At 40.9% G+C, this 22,538-nt stretch overlaps 2 protein-coding genes across 2 annotated transcripts; both read right to left on the reverse strand.

The window, feature by feature from the left end:
* Positions 1-1,063: 1,063 nt before the first annotated feature.
* On the reverse strand, positions 1,064-1,999 carry LOC128122766 (olfactory receptor 2Y1-like). The gene has a single exon (XM_052758485.1). The coding sequence runs from the start codon at positions 1,997-1,999 to the stop codon at positions 1,064-1,066; it is 936 nt and encodes a 311-aa protein (XP_052614445.1).
* Positions 2,000-18,030: 16,031 nt separating this feature from the next.
* Positions 18,031-18,966, reverse strand: LOC128122515 (olfactory receptor 2Y1-like). Its single transcript, XM_052758146.1, has one exon. It carries the CDS (start codon positions 18,964-18,966, stop codon positions 18,031-18,033), a length of 936 nt encoding a protein of 311 aa, XP_052614106.1.
* Between the last annotated feature and the right edge of the window lie 3,572 nt (positions 18,967-22,538).

Below are 22,538 nucleotides of genomic sequence, written 5' to 3' on the forward strand. Positions count from 1 at the left end.
TCATATAAGTGAATTTTACCTATTAGTCAGCTAGTTCCTATCCCATCTCACCCTTACCCTCCCAGGCCTCCGGTGACCAGTGCTCTATCCACCACTTCTATGACATCAACTTTTTAAGTGTCACTGTATGACTAAGAAGCCCTGGTAGTTGACTTTCTCTATCTTGCTTATTTCACTTAATGTAAAGCCATCCAGTTCTAACCATGATGCTGAACATACCAAGACTTCATTCTTTTTATGACCAGTTGACATTTCATGGCATGTATACACCACATTTTCTTTGTGCACTCAACCACTGGGGGACATCTGATGGACATCTTATTTTTGCTGTAATGAACGGTGCTGTAAACATGGAGGTCGAAGAGAGAACACCTTCTGTATCACACCATGTAGCCCAACAGCAGTGCATGGTGGAGCTGATGAGATGCTGTTGTAACTTCACTTCATTCCACATCACCCCAATGCTTCTGTCCTTTTTCTAAGTAATTAAAATCAGTTCACATCTGAGCCTTGATGTACTTCATTGAGTACCTCTGTTCATGCTTTCCTCAATTGATACATTTACTGTAGAACAGTAACCACCATGAAAGACAGCAGAAATGGACCATAGATAAAAGCAGACATGGCCAGGGTCAACACTTGTTTGTGAAAAATATGAGAACTCTTGTTCAATGTCTCTGGCACATAGCCATCTACATGGCATGACATCATGAATGTCAATTTGGGAATGTGTTGCTATTTTGAATTTGATCTTTTCTCACTAGCAGCTGTGTTTTGAAAACACGTCCATTCTCTCTAGAAGGATCACTGTATTTTATTCTCAAACTCATTCCTTTGGAAAGGTAAGATATGAATCAGCATGCTGCACAATGTCTCTAAACACTACACTAGAATGGTTCTCCTGAGGTCATCTCTTCCAACTTCCAGACACAAAAGGAGATGAAACTACGAGGTCTGGAGAAGGGTATTTTCTAGTGATTAAGGGCTCTTGGTCCAAGGATGGTATGTGTTTCAGAATATGAGTGTTACTACACAACATTTTTATTACTCTCCTGTCCTACTTCTACACTGAGTTTGTGCCTCTCCCCAGTACCCTCCACAGAGCCCCCTTCACATCTTTGTTCCTCAGGGTATAAATCAGAGGGTTGAGCATGGGGGTGATGATAGTATAAAAAAGTGCAAGAAATTTTCCCTCACCCTCAGAATACCTGTGGACAGGTTGAAGATATGTGGAGATGGCTGAGCCAAAAAACATGGCAACCACAATGAGGTGAGATGCACACGTCCCAAAAGCCTTTCTGCGACCAGCCATTGACTTGATGTTCAGTACAGCCTTGGCAATGTGGGCATAGGAGCCTAGAATTAGCACTAAAGGACAGACTAAGATAATGACCCGGGCCACAAACAAGTTGGCCTCTGTTCCTCCTGTGTCCTCACAGGCCAACTTCAGGAGAACAGGCAGCTCACAAAAGAAGTGGTTCAGCTGGTGTCCACAGAGAGGCCTGGCCATCACGAGGCTTGTCTGGATCAGAGAGTTCACGAGTCCTCCCACCCAGGAGAATAGAACCAATGCCCTGCAGAGAAGGGGGTGCATAATGGTTGTGTAGTGGAGTGGGCGACACACGGCGGCATAGCGGTCTATAGCCATTGTCACCAAAAGCACACACTCAGTTCCTCCCAGTGAGAGCACTATGCAGAGCTGGGCCACACACCTTCCAAAGCTGATGGTCCTGTCAAGTCCAGAGAGGTTGACCAGAAGCTGGGGCACAGTGCTGGCAGTGTAGCAGAGGTCCAAGAAAGAGAGGTGGCTGAGAAAGTAGTACATGGGTGTGTGCAGGCGAAGGTCCAGTTGTGACAGGATGATGATCAGGGTGTTGCCAAAGAGAGTCAGAGAGTAGAAAATAGAAATGGAGGCAAAGAAGACAGGTTCTAGGTGAGGCCAGTCTGAGAAGCCCACCAAAATGAAGCCCTCTTCTGAACTGGTGTTCGAACTTTCCATAGTCTCCCACCTGCACAAATAGAAGACAGCTCAATGCTTCTTATAGAGAACGTGAATTAATTATTTCTAAATGCACCACAATCACATATTTTGGGTTGTCTCTCTGTTCACTTCTTTTGAGTCTTCCATCCTCCCTCCATCCATGTAAGTCTCTTGTTGTCTTTCAAATTCATGGCCTTTCTTTTAATTGTTGTTATACCTCTCTTCGTGTGTGTGTGTGTGTGTGTGTGTGTGTGTGTGTGTGTGTGTGTGTACTCAGCTTTTCTTTAGCATAAAAATCACTGGAATGATAGTGGTGTGGTCTCCAATTGTACCTAATTCTTGTTGCTTCTTTGTCCTATGACTTTTGCCAAGATACTCAGTCCTCTGGTCAGTCCGATGGATATGATCCTTCCTTTTCTGAAAGTAGAGTTGATGTATTGCCACCCTTGTGACATTGACATCAGGATCCAAAAGCAGTAATGTGGAACCCATATTAAAATTCAAGTGTGTGTGGTGTGTGTTAGAGCTCTGTCTTGTTCTGGGTCCTCCCTTTTCTAGTCTCTGAGACAGACTGTTTCAGTAGATGGAGACAAAGAACTTACCTGTCTGAGTTTTCGACTCTGACCTCTGGGTTCCTACTTTCCATCTCTTGCTTGATAAATGTGGTTGGTGAGTGAATTCTTGGAGCCTTGATCTGCTTTTATCTCTCCCAAAGGACTAAGCACCATAGGAATGTTTCCTGTGAAGAAACATGATCACAAGTATATTCCTTTTGATGAATCACGGTCATTTCTTGCTCTTTCAACTAATTTATTTTTCATATTTTGTCATATAAGAGTTCTTTTGATTCTTTGTTCCCATCTATGATCTGACCTCCTTGGAAACAGCAAATACAGTGTGAAAATAAATACTAATGTTTTCTTTTATGTCATAAAGGGGTGATAAATTAATATTGCCTTTTCACGACAGAAGGATTTTAAATACATTTTCTTGAGCAAAACATTGAATATTCTACAATCTGAGAATTATTTTAGCTTTGTAAATTTTTTTTATGCATGTGAGTGTTTTTTGTGCATGTGTGTCTGTGCACCGTGTGCATGCCTGGTGCCTGCAGAGGCCAGAAGAGGGCGTCAGATCCCCTGGGACTGGAGTTACTCTTGGTTGTGAGCTGCCCTGTGGGTGCTCGGAACTGAACATGGCTCCTCCGTGAGAGTGACAAAATTGCTGAGCCATCTTTCCTGCTCGATATATATATTTTAGAGAAACCTGAAGATTAACTACAAGCACATTTGGACAAGTTAAGGAAATATGGCAAGCATTAAAATATTGCTTCTCTTTAGAGATTGTTGTATTAAAAACTAAACGAAATTATTAGATTTTAGGTGTTTGGTGTAGGGATCTTTGATTGGTTAAGGTTGTTCTTAAGTATTTTGTTTATTTTATTGCTTTATCAATTGAATTCTTTTTGCATCGTTGTCTTTAGAAACATAATTTATTTTGTGTGGTGTTTGTATCTTACAATTTAACTGAATTCTTTTATTATTTCTGTCAGTTTTAAAAATTGCTTTGAGCTTCTAGCACGCTCTGTTTAGATGGTTATGTCATTTGCAAACAGTTATTTTTACTACATTCTGTTTAAATTTGCAATCTTTTATATCTCTGTCTTGGGGAAGCTGGATCTACACATGTAGAGAGATCAAAATAGACCTATCTCCCACCTCGTGTACAATTAGCAACAGAAAGTAGGTTATAGTTTTATTGCTAACACCCCAAAGTGTAAAGTAAGTGGAAGAAACTACGGGCTTCATCCTGAAGTTGATTTTGGCAGATTTCTTTTAAAACTTTGCTTCTGAATACACTGGAAGTAGAGAGAGTGGGACCAAGTGTAACATACAGGCTCTGGTTATTATAGCAAGTGTCCTGCTAGAAGGATACTGAACAAGGGAAAGACTGTGCATGTGTGGGACAGAGGCTACGTGAGAAGTCTCTGGACACTATTGCTATGAGTTAAACTGCTCACAATCACATCTATTAAACAATTCTAGGAATAATATACATTTGGGAAAAAAGAAATAAATATTGTCTACGACAAATAACATTTTAGATAATTTGTTTCTAGGAAACTTGCCTTGGAAGAAATGATATAGATGCTCTTTGGGAGGAGTGGTGTGATAGACGGGGCCAACTTGGACCTAAATAAGAAAGGAAGACCATTATAAGAGAAGTAAGCGTAGTCTAATGTTTTCTTAGCCTAGATTGATCTAAAAAAATAATCATAACGAAAACATATTCTATGAGTATGATAAATGGCAATGCTACAAAATGAAAAATCTGGTAGTATAAGACAGTTTAAAATATTTATCTTATTTTCATTATTTATTATATTATTTCTTATTTCCTTATGATTATTTATGTTTGTGTCTGTGTGTCTTTGTACACATGGATGTCCACAAAGGCTAGAACAGAGTGTTGGATTCCATGAAACTGGATTGATTAAAGGTGGTTGTGAGCTGGGAACTGAACTCTGGTCCTTTGGAAGAGCAGCAAACACTCTCTATTTTTGTTTTTATCTTATTATTTATTTATTCTTCTCTTATATAATATATCCCAATATATTATAGTTTCCTCTCCCTCCACTTCTCCCAGTCCCCCAACCCCTGACATCTTTCTTCTCCCCTAGATCCAATCCTCCTCTGTTTCCCTTCAGAAAAAAGCAAGCCTCTCAGGGATACCAATTGAACATGGCATAACAAGATGCAATAAGACTAGGTACAAACCCTTACATCAAGACTGGGTCAGGCAACCCAGTAGAAGGAAGAGGGTCCTAAGCTTAACCATTGAGCTTTTCACTCAGCCCCACAGTATAAGATACATGTATGTCCTCTTAAAAGAATATAGTTAGTAAAGGTAGAGGACCAATCATAAATGCATATAGTCAACTCTAGAGTAATATCTTAAATGATAATTTAAAAAGTAGTGAGATTGAAAAACCGATTTACTAAAAAATGAAAGAAAAACCAAGACTTGTAAAGTGATTTTTGATAAAAACACAAAACTACAATAACATAAAAATTTGTGTTTTAAAGATTTATGTTTTCTTTGTTTTCATTTTCTCTTCCTTCCTTCCTAAGACAGGGTCTTGTTATATACCCAGCCTTCAACTCCAGGTCCTCCTACCTTACCTTCCCAAATGCTGGGCTTGTGGGTTCATATCACCACGTCAAGATAAAGGCTGATATTTATTGAGATTATAGGAAAGATTATAGGAAAAATAAACCTTTTCTTGAAAGAGCTTTATGTTATGTTTACTCTGAACATTTTTTGCTGGACTAATGTTTGTCTCTCTTTATCAAGTTTACTGAGAGAAGATCATCAATGAAACTGTCAATGCAGAATTAATTATTTGAAAAAGATATCTTGACACTCTTATGAAAAACATGATAAAATATGAATTATAAACACAAAGGACACACACACATATATAAATATATATGTATATATATACATATATATATATATATATATATATTTAGCTTAATCAATGTATCGAAGCTGCTTTAATTTGGATAGTCTCTATGGATAAGTGAAAGATACTGTAATTTCATGGATAGATCCTTACAGATAAGTTCAATCATAGTTTTTATTACCAGATTTTGAAAGTTTACTTCTGTGAGTTTTCATTTATTTAGCTGTAAAACCAAAAAATACTTGGGCAGGTTTTTAATTGACATTAAAGTTTCTCAATATACTCTTGTTGCTAGTATAACACTGTAATCCCAGCAACCTGAAGGTTGGGGAAGATCCTTAGGGAGGCATGAAGCCTTGAGGTAGGCTCAGTCTTGCTTAGTGGGACAAAGACATTGTCCTACTTTCCGGGGATCTAGTCTTTTATTCAGGAATATGGTGTGCAAAGACACAGCCCCAAACTATCCAACCTCAAGGCCAAGGTGTTTTCTTTCTCTGTCCCATTACAGTGGCTCTTTTTTCTGCCTAACCAGGCCTTTGATCCCTATGAGCCTGCTTGTAAGTCCCTTGTTTAGTGAGTGAACGTTGGTGTCTATGTCCCAGTGCGCTACTGACAATGGACTCACTACAGAATCATGACACCCAGGGCTGTCTGAAATGACACATTAAACCTTACTCGATATTGAGGCCAGTGAACCCCTGTATTTAGCACAGTTCTTCCACTCTTACACTGTGCCGGTGTCTGTCACTCAGAGTTGCTTCAGTTGTGATCCCTTGCTAACTCCTCAGGGACAGTTGTCTCCACTCTTCCATAGTTAAGGTCTCACTCTTTCCCGTATTTGGTAATCATGGCAGGTCTCTATGGGAAACATTTTCGTGTGTGTGTGTGTGTGTGTGTGTGTGTGTGTGTGTGTGTGTGTGTAAGTAAGAGAGAGAGAGAGAGAGAGAGAGAGAGAGAGAGAGAGAGAGAGAGAGAGAGAGAGAGAGAGAGAGAGAATATCATGGCATGTTTGTGAAGGTCAGAGGGTACTGTGGGTGCCAGTCCTCATTTTCTACCTTGTTTGAGACAGGGTCTCTTGTTCCTGGCTGTATGTGCCAGACTCACTGGCCTGTGAGTTTCCTAGGATTCTCCTTAATCCAGTTCCTATCTCACTGTAGCAGTACTGGGATTACAGATGTGTGCACCACCACATTCATCTTCTACACGGGTTGGGGGATCCAAACTCAGTTCTTTACAATAACAAAGCATGTACTTTACCCACTGAGTCCTCTCATCAGCCCCAACATTTCTACTCTGGAAGAGTAATTATAGTTCACTTCTCAAATGCACACTAGGTCTCTGGTATGTACTACACACTATCCCTAGACCTATATCTTGTATTCCATTTGGGTTTTGACCCTGGCCACACTAGCTCAGGGTTTGGGCAGCACCAAGCCTTCCTTTGGGAGTCCAGTGCACGTAGGTAAGAGGCAGGAAGGCCCCATCAGGGAGCACACAGATGAACACAGACCTCCTTCCAACTGACTGCCCTCTGAATTCTGAGGAAAATAAGTACACCATGGGACTTTGCTGAGTCCCATATTCTTTCACTGACAGTGACTGCTTGGAAGTATCCATTTCTTTTTTTGATGATGAAATCTTTCAGTAAAGGCATTGAATTATGTTAGGTTGACATACTGGCTTCCCAAAGGCCCATATTTTCTTACCAGCTATTACTGAATGTTTACAAATTTAGAAAGCTAAGAGAAGCATAGGACTCCATAGTCTTCACTGGTCACAGAATACTGAATATGTTACAAGTTCACCACACTGGCTAAACACATAGATTCAGAGGGCAATAGAATTGCTCAGACATCTTTCACCATGCCAGCAAGGCTTTAGATTGGAAAAGAGATTACACATAAATATGCTGTTTGAATCTGTGTTCAAAGACCTGCCTTAGGTTAAAGGTAAGGACCTTGCTTTAGTCCCCTATAGCCAACTCTCAGCCAGGGTGTCAGATTTATAGGAAGGATGCTTGTAACTGGCCAAGAGGAAAGCTCAAAAAAGAAGTGAAGGGTTCTAAAATGCCTGGAAAGAAAGCCTTGCTCCAGACCGACACTCTGGTTTTCACACTCATTCAGAGGTGACCCTCAGAATCTGTAAATGGACAGCTGTACTCGGTGAAGGCTGTTAGCTGGTTTGTGACCTCTCACCTTGCCCTATCTTCACTTCTCTAATGTTCATATGTTAAAAATGAATTCCCACTCCTAATTTCCTTGGTGCACAGCATTTTGAGATTCCCATATTTGGTTTTATTGTTAAAAAATCAGCTTTTGCCTGTTCATCTGTGTGTATATGTGTCTCTATATCCATGAATGACCTTTATAGATAACAAACTTTTTTTTTTTTTGATTTTTCGAGACAGGGTTTCTCTGTGTAGCTTTGCGCCTTTCCTGGATCTCGAGCTGTAGACCAGGCTGGCCTCAAACTCACAGAGATCCGCCTGCCTCTGCCTCCCGAGTGCTGGGATTAAAGGCGTGTGCCACCACCGCCCGGCTATAGATAACAAACTTTTGATCAGTAAGCATGCTTAGATTTATTTTAGACAGTGTATAGGACTTAATCTTTCAATTGAGAACATTATTCTGATGATCTTGTCAGGTTCTAATGGGGCCACATTCAAGTCACATAATTAAATTTTCTCTATGAACAGAAGAGGAGGGCCTTTGTTCAGTCAGATATTGTTAAATTTGAACCTAGTTCCAGTTGCTTCCATCAGGCCCCCACATACAGCTCCCCTATGAGGGCTCGGACATTAACGGCACTCTTAAGACTAACTAGGCACCAAAGAGTCTTCCTATCAATTCTCTGGACCACTTGCTCTTGTGCAGACTCAGTCATGCTCTGGTTTGGCTCCAGTGTCTTTCATACTGGAAAACACATCATATTGCACTTTATTCCTGTAGTTTTTAAGGCAACCTGAAAGATTCTTCTATTAAATATCCTGTAAGAGCACACTCCAAAATTTAAGTGCAAGTCCCCCAAACCAGAGATGGACCAGAGTCTGTGTAGCTGACATTCAAAGAGTGAATTCATAAATGTCCTGCTTTCACTGTGACTCTGCACACAGAACATGGTCCCCATCTGTGATGAGTTCCCTCTCTGTGTACCCCCTGAGAAATTTAGTTTATTACAACAGCTCTGATCATGCCTTTGTTCTTTTCCTACCAACTTTGATGCCAGCTATTCACTACACATATAAGAACATTGATTTCAAGTCCACCTTCACTGTGTATATTAAAAATTATTTCCCTTGTTTTAGTAGAAAAACATGAGCAGAAAAAGAGGAAAAGATGCAAGTGAGATTTTTTTTTGACATGCTGCATGTGGAGTAGGCACAGGGTGTATGCGTGATAGAAGATGAAAGAAAATTTATTTGAGTAAATTATTTTTGCTGGAATTTATAATTTCTTTGCCCCCAAACTGGAGACCCAACACAATGGAGCCCACTGATGATTTCTTAGTACAACATTTGTTTTTTAATGCGTTTTCCCCCATGAACCTAACCATCTCAAGCATTCAGTGCTTACCTGGAGTCCAGGGTCAGAAACCTCCCACTTTTGCTTTCTTCAAATATATTGAGTTTGAAGGACAAATGAGACCCACTAGAGATTTGAGGAAACTTGTGATGTCTGAAGGACACTTTGCTCCTTGGTCCTAATTTCACCTGTGATGGGAAGGACTCAGGTCAGAGCTCAAGTCCTTGAGAAGTCAACATAGCACACACAGCAGAGGATGCCAAGCAGGCTAACCCAGGAGGTGGCAGTGTCCACCTCAATAACCTCCTGCACGCTCACACCAACCATCTGAGGCCAAGAAGCAGCTGGCACCTTATCAAGTCTCCTCTTACCCTAACTAAGGCTGTACATACCAGTTATGCCCTGAGGATGTTTAGAAGCATTCTTTTTTTCATGTCCTGTTACTGTAGGAATGAACCCAGGGTCTTGCCCAGGCTAGGCAAGTACTCTACCACTAAGTTATATCCCCAGCCCCACAGATTCATTCTTTCAAAGCAGCGGAGAGGGAGTTGCTTACAAAGCACAGCCTTGGAGACCTAAGGCCCACTGTGGCAATTATAATGAACTTAGCTGGTTCTCCAAGAACTGCCTTGCAGCTTTCAATACTTTCTGTTCTCCTAGTTCTGTCAAACCTAAGTGACCTATTGTCTATTCCCAGGACAACTTCCTGATCGCTCACGTGATTCTGCACCCTGAGATTCCGTCCGCTTTCTCACTTTGACCACAGTCCTATCAGCCTTTTACTAGACAGACTAAGTTCCACATCTTACGTGAAGCCAGCCATATTCACCATGTTACAGCTGTCTTCCTTCTCTGGAGTTGTCACACAAAGCTTATGTATTTCCAGATAGCTGTTCCAGCTGAAATTTGTTTCCCTTATGTAAAGTATGATGCTTTCATTTTTTCTGTTATAATAGTTAATGGGTGAGTGCTTATTATTTTATGCTCCATTTTTATTTTCAACATATTTATAAATTCACATATTTATTAAAAAACAATGCATGGGCAAATAACACCTTTTTCCTATAATATTGGGGAGAAGTTTGTGTAAGATTACCCATATTCACTTAAGGAACTATAATATGAGTTAAGGAAAAAAAATCTTTGCTAATAGTATTAATAACTTTGTAACCTTACATGACTGAGCCCCAGTTTCCCCATCAGTAAGATGTTATTTAATGGCATATAGTGTGTAAGGTGCCTGGTGCATAGCAGATATTCATTGAGTGGTTCTTTATAATACTAAAATTTATTCAGTACAGACATATTATCTTGGGCTAATTAAGTCTTCAAAACACACTCTAGTTGAGATAATTTCAATCAATGTGGGAAGCACAAGTCTGTTCCTTCGCACAAGAGGCATAACACCATCAAGAGAAACATTAAAAACATTACAAGTACTATTATCTTCATACACAATTAGTGTAAATGGTACAGATTATCATATACAAATGGAAGAATGTTGTTTGGACTTGATCAATGAATGGACAATAATAGCTAAAACTACATAGTACTGTGACAAGCATTCTTCCAGGAATTCTGCACATTTCAACCCAGGCAACATTCATAATAACTTGCCCTGTTACCATGCCCACTTCACAGAAGACAGTACTGAGGCACAGATTACCCAGTTGCAATTACACAGCTACCCAGTGCCACCCTTCCCTCTAAACCTTGGTGTGCTGGCTAGATTTATATCAACTTGACACAAGCCACAGTCATCTGAGAGGAGGGAACCTCAACTGAGAAAATGTCTCATTATTGGGCTATAGGCAGGCCTGTAGAGCATTTTCTTAATCAGTGATTGATGGGGGAGGCCCCAGTCCATTGTGGGTGGGACCTCCCCTGGGCTGGTGGTTCTGGGTTTTATAAGAAAGCAGGCTGAGCAAACCATGATGAGCAAACCAGTAAGCAGCACTCCTCCATAGCTTCTGCATCAGCTCCTGTCTCCTGGTCCCCACCCAGTTTGAGTTCCTGCCTTCAGGATATGTAAGCCAAACAAACTCCTTTCTCTCCAACTTGCTTTCGGTCACGGTGTTTCATCACAGTGGTAGAAACTCTAATTAGGATACCAGATTAGACCAAATTGAGTTCCTAGGAATGACCAAATTTAGTTCCCAGGAATACTTTGCTATAGTTCTGGAGGAAAAAAAGAGATGGTAGGAAACTATATGAATGCATATGTGGTTCCACAGTCATGTTAGTCAGCCTTTTCATCACTGTGACAAAACACTTTCAGCACAAGATAAGTGGGGAAGGACTTGGCTCACTGTTCCAGACCATCATGGTGGGTATATGTGGAGATTTGAATAAGAATGGCCCCTATAGGCTCATATATTTGAATGCTTAGTCATCAGGGAGTAGCACTATTTGAGAAGGATTAGGAGGTGTGGCCTCATTGGAGTAGATGTGGCCTTGTTGGAGGAAGTATGTCACTGGAGGTGGGCTTTGAGGTTTCAAAAGCCAGACCCAGTATCTCTCTCTTCCTGTTGCCTGTGGATCTAGATATAGAGCTCTCAGCTACTTCTCCAGCATCGTGTCTGCCTGTGTGCTGCCATGCTGCCTTCTATGCTGATAATAGACTAAACTTCTGAAACTGTAAGCAAGTCCCCAGTTAAATGCTTTCTTTTCTAAGAATTGCCTTGGTCATGGTGTTTCTTCACAGCAATAGAGCAGTGAATAAGACAATATGGTAAACCAAAACCGCTCAAATCATGGCAGCCAGAAAACAGAGAGGAAATACCTGGGCTTGTGGGCTTCCAGCTTTTCTCTCCCTTTATTCCATCTGGGCCCCATTGTAGGGCTAGTGTTGCCTACATTCAGGATGAATCATCCCCACTTAATTAATCTCTGGAAACACATGAGTAGATACAGTCAATGGGGTGCGACACTAGTCTCCTGAATGTCTCTCAGCCCAATTGAATTGAAAATCAAACAAACATTAAAAAAAAGTGTGTGGGCACCTTGAATACAAGGTGTAGAGAAACCAAGCTGGAACTAAGTTGGAAGCTTCCTCCCTGCCACTAGCATGCATAATACTGAAAGGTGCTAAATAGGCTGATGGGGGAGCAAAGGCACTAGTAGTCTTACCTATGAGTCTGCCAACTGCAATGGCAGCCTGCTAGGAATATGGACCCAGTGGTATAATAGTGGCACAGCTGTTATGGGGGCCACCATGACCACTTCAAAGTCTGCTTCTCAGGAGGGATTTTAGATCTAATATCATTAACCTGATTTTTAAAAAGGCATGGGTGAGGAGATCATGACCATAGATGAGGAACTTATTGTTGTACAGTTAAATTAACATGGAATCAAACTGCCTTCTAAACATTTATGCTTATAAAAATAGACAAATACTAACCTTAGTAAGTAAGTGTCTCTTTACAAATAAAAAAATGATGATGAATTCAGAAACTTTTGGCTGCTCAAGGTGCTGAGAAAACAGAAAAGTTGAGCACTCAATCCTGAACAGGATATTTCTGCTATTCTAATTAAGGCTCAAGGAATATGATGGAAGAAGGGGCAGAAAGACTAGACCCTTGTCAACTCTAGTGGTGGGTTGGGAAGGTCTCAGGGTCCTATCCCTCCCTGTTGATAAATTCTATACCCACTGGTGAACCCAACAGGCTCTACTGGACAATTCCTAACACATAGTCACACAGAGAAGGCTACAAGCCAACAACAACAACAACAACAACAACAACAATGCATTGTTTTTATTTGCTGTCTGTTGCTGTGATAAAACCCTGAACAAAACAAACTTGGTAAGTAAAGGGTTGATTTCACCTCATAGGTTATTATCCATCATGGAGGGAAGCCAAAGCAGGAACTCAAGGTTGGTGCATAGAGCAGAAACCATGTCAGAATGCTGTTTACTGGATTGCTTCCAGGCTCACTTTCAGCTACCTTCCTTTTTTTTTTTTTAGAGTTGAGGATCGAACCCAGGGCCTTGCACTTGCTAGGCAAGCGCTCTACCACTGAGCTAAATCCCCAACCCCTATCAGTTACTTTTCTTATATACCCAGGCTCACATGCCCACGGTGGCACTTCCCACAGTGGGCTGGGCCTCCTATATCAGTTAGCCATAAGAAAAATGCCCCACAGACAGGTTGCAGGAAATTTCTCTGTTGAGGTTCCCTCTTCCCAGATGTGTAAAGTTAACAAGCAACATCACCAACATGTGTAGAGGGCACATGTTCTCGAGCACACAGATAAGCACTAGGGAAAACAGGAAGGTGAAACACGTAGGATTATCTCTTCAAACAAAGGAGTTGTATACTTGTTTTCCACCTGGAAAGTTGGAAATGGATGTAGTTTATAGCCTGGTGATCTTTTGCTATCTGTGGGGCCAGGCTTCACCTGATTCCTCCAGACCATTATGTTTGTTATTATTATATTATCTATAATATGTTTTTGTTTTTTATATATGTATTGTTTGTTATTATGCTATTATCCCAGACTTTTCCTCCCTAGATCTTGAATATTGCTCACAATCAATAAAGCCCACTCTTATGAATGACATCGCTTGTGCTTTATAACAGTCTGGGTAACTTCTATGTCATCTTAGGGCCGGGCCAATCCTGACTCCCACAGGCTATTATGTTCACCTCAGTTTTCTTCCTAGACCTTTATCTTGAATGTTGTTTCTGAGTCAACAGAACCCAGCTTTTTGGAAGAGGCTGTATGTATTTTATGAAGAGTTTCAATATACACACATCTTAAGCTTTGTTGTACCCACAGGATTGAGTTGTCATCAGGAAACTTCAATCCCCAAATTGTGCTATGCTTAAATAGGTCTGAAATAAACTGCCTGGTGTGAGAGTCTAGAAGTTTGAACCAACACCAGCTAACTAAGTGGTTTTGAGCTGTATTTTCTTCTTGCTTCACACAGATAGACATTCTTTTGGCCCTTGAGGTTGCAGGGATGTCCACATTCATGAACATGGGAAAGGGACCTGTAAGAGGAGGGGATATAGTGGTGGGAGGGAGATAAGAGAGGGTGTGGGCTTGAGAGTAATCAAAATACATTACATGTGTGAAATCATCAAAGAATAAATTTCATTAATAAAAAGTATAAAAGGTGCAATTATTGTTACACTGTTTATTGGTTTTGCATATAGGAAGGGTGTGGGAAGACTGTGGGACCTTTATACAGTGATAGGCTTTGTTTGCAATATAATCATCAAACACTGATTATAACAGCTTTCTTGGGATATAATTCACATACATAATGCACATGTTTAAGATCTACATTTTAATGTTTCAGTATACTCACAAATTTGCATATTTATTATTTTAGAACATTTTGTCACCTCATTTCATTTCATACCCATTTGCAGTCACTGTCCCGACTCTCACTTTCAGGCAACCATTGATCTAATTTTGTCTCTTTGTACATTTCATAGTAAGACACTTCACAGTGTGTATGACCTTTTGTTGTGTCTAAGCTCTTTTCTCTTTGCATAGTTTTAGGGGATTGTCCATGGTGGAGAATTTCAGCACAACATTCTTTTTTTTTTTAATTAAGAAAATGTTTCTATTTGTTTCACACACCAATCAAAGATACCCCTCTTCCCTCTTCCCGCCCTCAGCCTCCCCCTCCCAACCCACCCCCCCACTCCTCCCCACAAGAAGGCAAGGCCTCCCATGGGGAAGCACATCCAGTAGAGACAAGTCCAAGCCCTTCCCCCTGCCTCAAGACTGCACGAGGTGTCCCATCATAGGTAGTGGGCTCCAAAAGGCCGGCTCATGCACCAGGGATGGATTCTGATCCTACTGCCAGGGGCCCCCCCCCAAGCAGATCAGGCTACACAACTGTCTTACAGGCAGAGGGGCCTAGCCCAGTCCCATGCAGGCTCCCCAGCCATTGATTCAACTTTCATGAGTTCCTACTAGTTTGGTTTGGTCGTCTCGGCAGGTTTCCCCATCATGATCTTGGTGCACTTGCTCATTAGAATCCCTCTTCTCTCTCTTTGACTGGACTCCTGGAGCTCTGCCTGGTGTTTGGCTGTGGATCTCTGCATCTGCTTCCATCAGTCACTGGAGAAAAGCTCTGTGATGACAGAGTATTCACCACTCTGGTCACTGGGGTAATCCAGTTCAGTTCAGGCACCCTCTCCACTATTTCTAGTAGTCCAAGCTGCGGTCATCCTTGTGGATTCCTGGGAACTTCCCTAGCGCCCAGTTTCTCTCTATCCCCACGATGTCTCCCTCTATCATTGTATTTCTTTCATCAGCACAGCATTCTTCTACATGATTGACAAGGTTCTCTTTCATGGATAGATCCTGTCTTCTCTATTCATGCACTGGACATTTGGCTTGTACCCACAGTTTGGTAGCTATGAATAATGATGCCTTGAAACATTGGTAACTTTGGCATGTGAATACTGACTTCTGTAATTTTAAGGAAAAACAAGTAAAATATTTTAGTGAAATTAAAGATGTTTAGAACATACCTGGAAGCCTGGGAAAACACAGGCATTTTGTAAAAATGATATCAGTCCTCTACAGAGTCTAAAAAGAACAAAAGAAAAAAAATCTGTCCTCCAAATACCTCACACTGGTGTCCGCTATAGAAGGTGTTTGTGTAACCCACCACTGCATTTATTTTGCTGGAAATTTTGATGAGTAAAAATGAGTAGAATCTATAAGAGCCAGGCTTGTTGTTAGGCCACAAACAAAGGGGATTTGTGTTTCTCTTGAGTGTTTTGGGACTCTGCAAGTCCCTGCCTCCAATCTGGGAAGATGGCATGCAGTAAAGGGGCTGGCTGAGGGAAACAGCTCTGTGTGCTTTCTAGGGGCAGTTGCTGCTGTTTTATCTGAGGCAGTTCAGGATCAGTGTTGCCAGGAATTTGGGCTCCTTTAAAAGATAAAACAATAGGTTTTCATGTCGATTAAAAAAAATCGCCAGCACAAGATCTGCACATGATTAAGCCAGTCAACAGTCCAGCATAGAGAGGGAGGCCCTCCTGAGTTCCCATCTTTAGCCGAGAGGCTATTGACAACTGACAGCTGCTGGGGAAGGGAGAGTCGGTTTTCTTTAGTTTGCTTTTCTACTCAATGATTTCTGCTTGATTTTCTGTTTTATTGTGGTTTTAGGGCTTAAATCCAGGGCTTTGCTCATGGTCAGCAAATCCTCTGCCACTGAGTTACATCCCAGCCCTTCTATTTGACTTTTGAATTGTTTCCGGCTCTCTAAGTTTTTTTTTTTTTTTTTTTTTTGCTGCTAGGGTCCTGCATTATATTTGTGTTGTCTGTATTTGTTGATTCATTTCCTTTCCACACCGATTTTAACTTCTCCATCCCTGTATTTGCCCCATCCATTCCTTGTTTTGTCAGGTGAAGCCGTGTTGCCATGAAAGAGCTTTGTGCATTTTTCTTTGCGACACCGTTTATGGACTGAAACACCAGGGGTTTATTCTAGCCTTTGTAATCTGGCTTTAGGCTTGTTTTTGCAGATTATTTTTTTATTTTGAAAAGTATTTTCTTAGTTTGAATAAATTAATTGCAAATAAAAATTAAGCTACAATATACAGCCTGAACAGAAATAACAAGAACAAACACAACACAGGACTTGATTTCCTTGCATTAGTCACGAAGCATGTGACTAGAAAACTTCAAAATCAATTAAATTTCTTTGAAAAAAGAGAGTAATATACAGCAGTTACTGATACATCACAGCTAACTTATAATATAAATTTCTTGACATGTATTTCCTGAGTGAACCCAAATGATCATTTTCAAAACAAAGAATTTCGACAATCAAATAAAATAAAATAGTTCATGGCTTCTAAGTGACGTTTTTGTTTATCTTAAAAGAAATCCAAAACATTGATGTAGTAAGATAAGTTAAAGCTGTACTATCACATACAAAAATATGACAATAGTCAATTAAATATTATACAATTTTTCAAACTAAAGGAAAAGAAATCAAAAGACTGAAAGATGTTTCTGTCTAATCTAATGTATACTGACTTCTACGAGTGTTCCAAGGGTTTGGTGGAGTGCAACTCTTTGTACTTCTGCTGCGTTTAACAAAAGGCTGGGGTGAGAGACAGCAGACTTCTTTGTGTTTTCTCTGGGCTTCTAGCTACTTTTGCATTTTCAGCACTAGATGGCAGGCTAAGGCCAGGTTAGTCACACGCACACGCGAGGTGTGTGTCACTGTATCAGAAATGGAGGGTGATGTAAGCCTAGAGAGATCTGCAAACTTCAGCTGGCGTGTTGTTCAGCAAATGTGAGTGAGTTCCAAGGAGGTTGTTTTCATGCTACAGTCCTCTCTGGATCACAGTAAACACCTCATTTATAATCAGTGGTCTGTGGTGAGAAGCAAGTCATTCTCCAGGATCTAGGTAGACTCACCATAGTAAGATAAGGCTCTTGCTATATGCAACACCCAGGGCCACAAACACCATAAAGACTACACAGAATCTGGCCCACTGAGACCATCGCAAGTCTAGATGAGACCAGTGGACACCCTGGCATGAGCTGTATGCTGCTGAGGTAGACCCATGGCCCAAGGCCACTGTAACTAGCCACAGGTGACAACGGCCAGCACAGAAAGGTGGTATTAGAGCAACAGTTCTCCTCTTGACCTGATTCAAGCACTCTTTGTATGGACACTAATCTGGGTGTGGAAACCATTAGGATTATCCTAGTGTTAGGTTTCACCACCCAGCCTTGAGTCCCAAGGCAAAGACTTGTGATTACTATGCTATCCTACTCTAGAAAACGAAGCCTCGTACTCTGATGAGTTGGGATAGCATGATGAAGGCAGTGTCTTGGCCACCTACACTGACTCTAAGCTGGGACACACCACTAAGAAAATTGCTTGAATTTGTTCAACATCATTTCCACAGTAATATAAAATAAAGAGGTAATGTCATTAGTAAAGAAAGTGAGAAATTACAATTAAAATGATGTTTTATATAATCACACCTATGGATAATGTATTCCAATAGTGCACATCAAACACTTTTGCACCAGCCTAATGTTGTGTATTTTACTGGCTCTTGTTTCCTCTTCTACCTGGAATCTGTGCCTCTCCCCAGTACCTTCCACAGAGCCCCCTTCACATCCTTGTTCCTCAGGGTATAAATCAGAGGGTTGAGCATGGGGGTGATGATAGTATAAAAAAGAGCAACAAACTTTCCCTCCCTCTCAGAATACCTGTGGACAGGCTGAAGATATGTGGAGATGCCTGAGCCAAAAAACATGGCAACCACAATGAGGTGAGATGCACACGTCCCAAAAGCCTTTCTGCGACCAGCCATGGACTTGATGTTCAGTACAGCCTTGGCAATGTGGGCATAGGAGCCTAGAATTAGCACTAAAGGACAGACTAAGATAATGACCCGGGCCACAAACAAGTTGGCCTCTGTTCCTCCTGTGTCCTCACAGGCCAACTTCAGGAGAACAGGCAGCTCACAAAAGAAGTGGTTCAGCTGGTGTCCACAGAGAGGCCTGGCCATCACGAGGCTTGTCTGGATCAGAGAGTTCACGAGTCCTCCCACCCAGGAGAATACAACCAATGCCCTGCAAAGAAGGGGATGCATAATGGTTGTGTAGTGGAGTGGGCGACACACGGCGGCATAGCGGTCTATAGCCATTGTCACCAAAAGCACACATTCAATTCCTCCCAGCGAGAGCATTATGAAGAGCTGGGCCACACACCTTCCAAAGCTGATGGTCCTGTCAAGTCCAGAGAGGTTGACCAGAAGCTGGGGCACAGTGCTGGCAGTGTAGCAGAGGTCCAGGAACGAGAGGTGGCAGAGAAAGTAGTACATGGGTGTGTGCAGGCGAAGGTCCAGTCGTGACAGGATGATGATCAGGGTGTTGCCAAAGAGAGTCAGAGAGTAGAAAATAGAAATGGAGGCAAAGAAGACAGGTTCTAGGTGAGGCCAGTCTGAGAAGCCCACCAAAATGAAGCCCTCTTCTGAACTGGTGTTTGAACTTTCCATAGTCTCCCACCTGCACAAACAGGACAGCTCAACGATTCTTATGAAGTACATGAATTACTATTCCTTAGATGCCTCAAAAACTGCAGGTTTTATGGATGCTAATATCTTTTAATTTCTCTTGGATCTTCCTTCTGTATAAATATGCTTATTAATTCTTAGAGAATTCCGTACATGCATATAAAATATTTTGATCATATTTATTTCCACTCCTACCCTTAACTCCTCTTAGATCTACCCTTTCCTCCACCCTTTCCTAACTTCATATCTCTTTAAAAGAAATAACCCATTTTGTTGAATTTATGATGTCCATATGTACATGGCTATGGGGCTAACTACTGGAGCATGGTTGACCTAGAGGCCATACACCCTCCTCACTTTTTTTTTTTTTTGGTTTTTCAAGACAAGGTTTCTCTATGTATCCCTGGCTGACCTGGAACTTACCTTGTAGATCAGGCTGGCTTGGAACTCAGAGATCTGCCTGTCTCTGCCTCCTGAGTGCTGGGATTATAGGTGTGCACCACCATAGACTGGCATGAGGCTATACCCTTAGTGAAAACAGAGTTTCCCTCCCCAGTAGTCATCAGCTGTTAGTTGCTCCTTCCTCAGCTAGGAGTAGTGCCGTGACCTCTTCTCCCCTCCATGCTGGGATATTGTCAACCTTGATTCTGTACAGCTCTTGTGCAGGCTACCAAGTCTTTCTTAACTCAGCTGTTCTCTAACATGCAGATAACTGGATTAATAGAGTTGTGGCCCTTTCTTGAACCCCATTCCTGCTGCCTGTTTGTTCTATGACTTTAGACTGGCCACTCAGTCCTCTGGAAATGATGTTTTCTTCTCTGCATGTAGAGATGATGTAGTGCCGTCCTCATGGCATTAATATTGGGATCTAAAAGCAGTAATGTGGGACCTATTTCCAAAATCTAATGTGGAAGATGAAGCATTAATATTTGGTGTTCTTGGGGCAGCAACAGGATATCCAAGAAGAGTCTCAGTGAGGGCCCAGCATCAGAGGTGTAGTAGGAACCAGAGGCTGTGAGTCAGATCAACGACTCTTTGCAACGAACACTTGCAAGTAAAGATAAATGGACTAAGGGGTTCATGGTGTGACTCACTGTGTCCCACTGCAGCTTCTATGATGAGATTACTAATATTTCCCCTTTCCCCCTTTTTTCATTTTTTTCTCTTAAATTTTTTTTGGGGGGGAGGGATGGGAGGGTTGCAGGAGCAGAGGGTGCATGTGAAGGGACAGGGAAATAAATGGGATCAAGATGCATGATATGAAAGACACATTGAATAAACGAAAAGAAACTAAAAAAAAATTTGGTGTTCTATTTTCTAATTTTTCTTAGTCTTTGAGATAGACTCAGTAGTTTGAGATAGAGGATGAACCAGACCAAATTCATGAAAGTCTGACCATTTGGTTCTCTCTTCCTATATCAGGCAATTGTTTGAAATTTATCATAACAAATATGTGTTCTGTAACTATAGCTTGATAACCAATAATGATGCAAGGAGGGTAATTTGTTAGTATAAGATATTTATATTACCCCTGCAGTAGAATATGGCTTTGTGAAAGTAGAGTGTTAATTGTAAATGTTTATTGTCAACTCTAAGGCAAAGTCTTAAAATAGTATTTTAAAAGCTAGCAAAATTAAAAAAATTCATATACAAAGCAACAAGAGAGAACTGAGAGTTACAATAATCATAGATAAATAATGAAAGTCAGGTAGACATAAAAAGTTATTCTTCTCACTGTCCCGAGTGCTTAGGAGGTAGAGGTTGGTGGGCCAGGAATTCAAGATTATCTGTGGCTGCATGGTGAATGCAAGGCCACCCAGAGCTATATAAGACTATTGGCTTGCTTTCTGTTGCTGTGATAAAACACTGACCAAAAACAACTTGGGGAGCAAAGGGTTTAGTTCATTTTACAGGTTTCTATTCATTATTAAGAGAAGCTAGGGTAGGATCTCAAGCCAGGTGCTCGAAGCAAACCTCAGAGGAACACTGCTTATCATCTTGCTCCCTCTAGTTTTTCTCAGCTACCTTTCTCATACAGCTAATGCCCATCTGCCTCGGGATGGTGCTGCCCACAGTGGGCTGTGTTCTCCCGTGCCAAACATTAATCAAGACAATCCTTGAAGGCATGACCACAAGCCTATCTGATCTGGGAACTCCTCCAATTGAAACTCCCTCAAATGAATCTGGGCTGTGCCAATTTGATAGCCGAATCTAACTAGGAAAAAGACCCTGTCTCAAAACACAGTAAAAAAGTATGCCCAGGCCACCCACCACACTATACTAAGCCAAGCATGGATGAAGAGATTTTTATCTATGCTTAGTGTGAAAAGTTTTTGCCACTCTGACCCATGCTGCTTTGGGACAAATTTACTGAACTGGAAGATGAGCACAGACATACCAGAGCTGAATCGACGATTTCAGCAAGATGTTTTGATTCTTCCCTCATGAAAAAAAAAAACAAAACAGTCAAACTGTCAACTATAAGATCAACTGTAAGATAAATTGTATATATACATTATATATATCTCAAATCAGTTTACCAAAGCTTCTTTTTCAGTGCCCTCTCATAGGAAAGTGCCAGATCTTGTGCATTCGCAGGTAGATGCTCACAGATCAGTTGTCACTCATCTGTCACCTGTTCTGAAAGTTTGCTTCTGTGTTAGGTATTTAGGTGCAAAACAAATAAGTAAGTATTTGATAAAATTCTTCTTCCTTCCTTTCTTCTTTTTCTTTTCTTTTCTTTTCTTTTTTTTTTTTTGAGACAGGGTTTCATTTTGTAACCCTGGTTGGCCTAGAACTCTCTAGACCAGGTTGGCTTTAAACTAACAAACAGCCACCTGCCTCTGCCTCCCCCATGCTGGTATTACAGGCGTCTACTATCACACCCAGAATTTGATAAGTTTTCGATTGGAGTTAAAGGTTTTTGACACAGTCTTGTATAGTGGCACAGCTCTGTTATCTTAGCATTCTGAAGGCTGAGGCAGGAAGATCGTGGTGTTGAGGTCAGCCTGGGCAACATAGTGAGACTCTGTTCCTCTAAATGTAACAATAAGAACAAGAAAACAATACCAAATAAAAAGCACCAATGTTGTTAAATAAATGAATGGATGCATTTCATATTTTAGTAAAATACACAGTGCATATAAATATCTCAGGAATATAGGAGTATTCTCAGGGGAGAACTAACAAGTCTATATCTCAGTTGGTAGTACAACAATTTAGCCATCCATGCTCTTTAGTTTCATTAATAACTTTTAAAATCACATATAGAAATGCTATATTTACTGTAGAAAATATTAGACTTCTCATTATGTGACATATGTATGTTAGAATCATAATCCAAAATAATTTGACCTTGATAAAACTAGATTCTATTAGTCATCAAAATAGGTAATAGAAGATAAAATAGAATCAGAGAAAACTGAACTTTGATTCAAAACCTCAGTTGGTCAAATGTAGAATGGAGTGGGGAAGAAGTTTGCAACACTGAAAGCCATTTACTAAGAAGTTAGAAGACATAGATGTGAAGATGTAGTGACCTGAGACTCAATGTA

Source organism: Peromyscus californicus, unplaced genomic scaffold (assembly GCF_007827085.1).
Source record: "Peromyscus californicus insignis strain IS unplaced genomic scaffold, ASM782708v3 Scaffold_3__1_contigs__length_106647218, whole genome shotgun sequence".
Taxonomy (NCBI): Eukaryota; Metazoa; Chordata; class Mammalia; order Rodentia; family Cricetidae; genus Peromyscus; species Peromyscus californicus.

Coding starts and splice junctions, on each gene's coding strand:
- LOC128122766 (XM_052758485.1), bottom strand. CDS start 1,999: ATGGAAAGTTCGAACACCAGTTCAGAAGAGGGCTTCATTTTGGTGGGC.
- LOC128122515 (XM_052758146.1), bottom strand. CDS start 18,966: ATGGAAAGTTCAAACACCAGTTCAGAAGAGGGCTTCATTTTGGTGGGC.